Source organism: Sinocyclocheilus grahami, unplaced genomic scaffold, assembly GCF_001515645.1.
Source record: "Sinocyclocheilus grahami isolate Dianchi unplaced genomic scaffold, SAMN03320097.WGS_v1.1 scaffold12316.1, whole genome shotgun sequence".
NCBI classification, from domain to species: Eukaryota; Metazoa; Chordata; class Actinopteri; order Cypriniformes; family Cyprinidae; genus Sinocyclocheilus; species Sinocyclocheilus grahami.
In genome coordinates, this window is record NW_015514344.1 from 2197 (window position 1) to 3521 (window position 1325).

The 1325-nt window shown below is 33.1% G+C and overlaps 1 protein-coding gene across 1 annotated transcript in view; it reads left to right on the forward strand.

Moving 5' to 3' along the window:
* The first annotated feature begins 648 nt into the window (after positions 1 to 648).
* LOC107578852 (acid sphingomyelinase-like phosphodiesterase 3b) overlaps positions 649 to 1325 on the forward strand; it is a 3028-nt gene continuing 2351 nt past the window's right edge. Inside the window, exon 1 of the mRNA XM_016264758.1 lies at positions 649 to 880. Coding sequence (XP_016120244.1) covers positions 649 to 880 — 232 coding nt within the window. The remainder of the gene's footprint in view (positions 881 to 1325) is intronic.

The window sequence follows — 1325 nt, forward strand, 5'->3', positions numbered from 1 at the left end:
TATATATATATATATATATTCATATAAAAGAGTCAAATTTGAAAGTCATGTTTTTGGTTACGTCACATTACAAAATTCCTGAATGATAGTTACACACGTTTTTTTCAAATGGCAATATTATTTTTAAACAAAACTGCTTCACTTACAATATTTTAAAGCCTATGCCACCATTTTCAGTTTCAGTTCAGAATTTCTCAGTCTTTTAAGAGGTTTTTGTTTTGCTTTTTCCATATACAGTCTCTGGGCAGTCTATTTTTGAATAATTTAATAGAATAGACGTCGAATTATTGTACAACATACTAATCTATAAAAGATTGTTTGGTTTCATGTTTACAAAAGCGAGTGGCCACGTGATTTGTCAGCTGCGTTGTCAGCATGTCACGTGATCCGTCAGCTGACGGTATATAAACTGGTCAGTCGCGCGGAACGTGTATTGTCCTTTTATGCAGTCTGTAGTACTGTCAAAACACGGATTAGTATTCACAACTGCCTTAAAAGACGCGGATTCGCGTTATTCTGATTCTTGTTTTATTTATACATACAGCCCAAGCGTAACACTACTTCTATTTAAAGACGGTAAAGACTTGATGTTGTGCCGGGGGACTGATGAGAGTTTACCGCTGCAGTGTAGCTCATCACGCGTCCAGGATGAAGCGTCCAGTGTTCGGGGTCTGCGCTGTTTTCACAGTCTGGACTTTGTTTTCGGCGCCGTCGGGTTCCTCATACCCTCTTGAAGTAGGAACAGAATCGGCCAAGCTGAGTTTCGTGGAGGAGTTCGGTCGGGTTGAGCTCGGGTTCAGCTGGCGCAACATGTCCTGCGCGGTGTGTAAAGCGCTCTTCGCCACGGTTGACATCGCGCTGCTGGTGAGACAAACCTCTGGTTATTGTCTATTATAAATTCCCCTGGCTTTATGTTGCAATAAAAGTCGCCTTAATTGCTGTCATTTGCAAAAATGCTGTCATAGTAGACTGAAAAACTTTATAAATGTATATATTTCAGATACAAAAACTATTGTCTTAAATATATTAATGTATTATATATTATAATTAATATTAGTTTATTGTTATTTTATATTAATTTAATTTATATATAATTTATATATTGATTTTATAGATATATAAACGGTTATTTTTAATACTACATTGATATATATTGATGTTATATTATAACTTTAAGTTTATTATAAAAATGAAAGTATTATTTATGTATATATTTATGCATATATATTGTATTTATGTATTATATATATATACAATATATATGCATACAAAATGCAATATATATTTATTTATGCATATACATATATATATATTTTTTTTTTTTG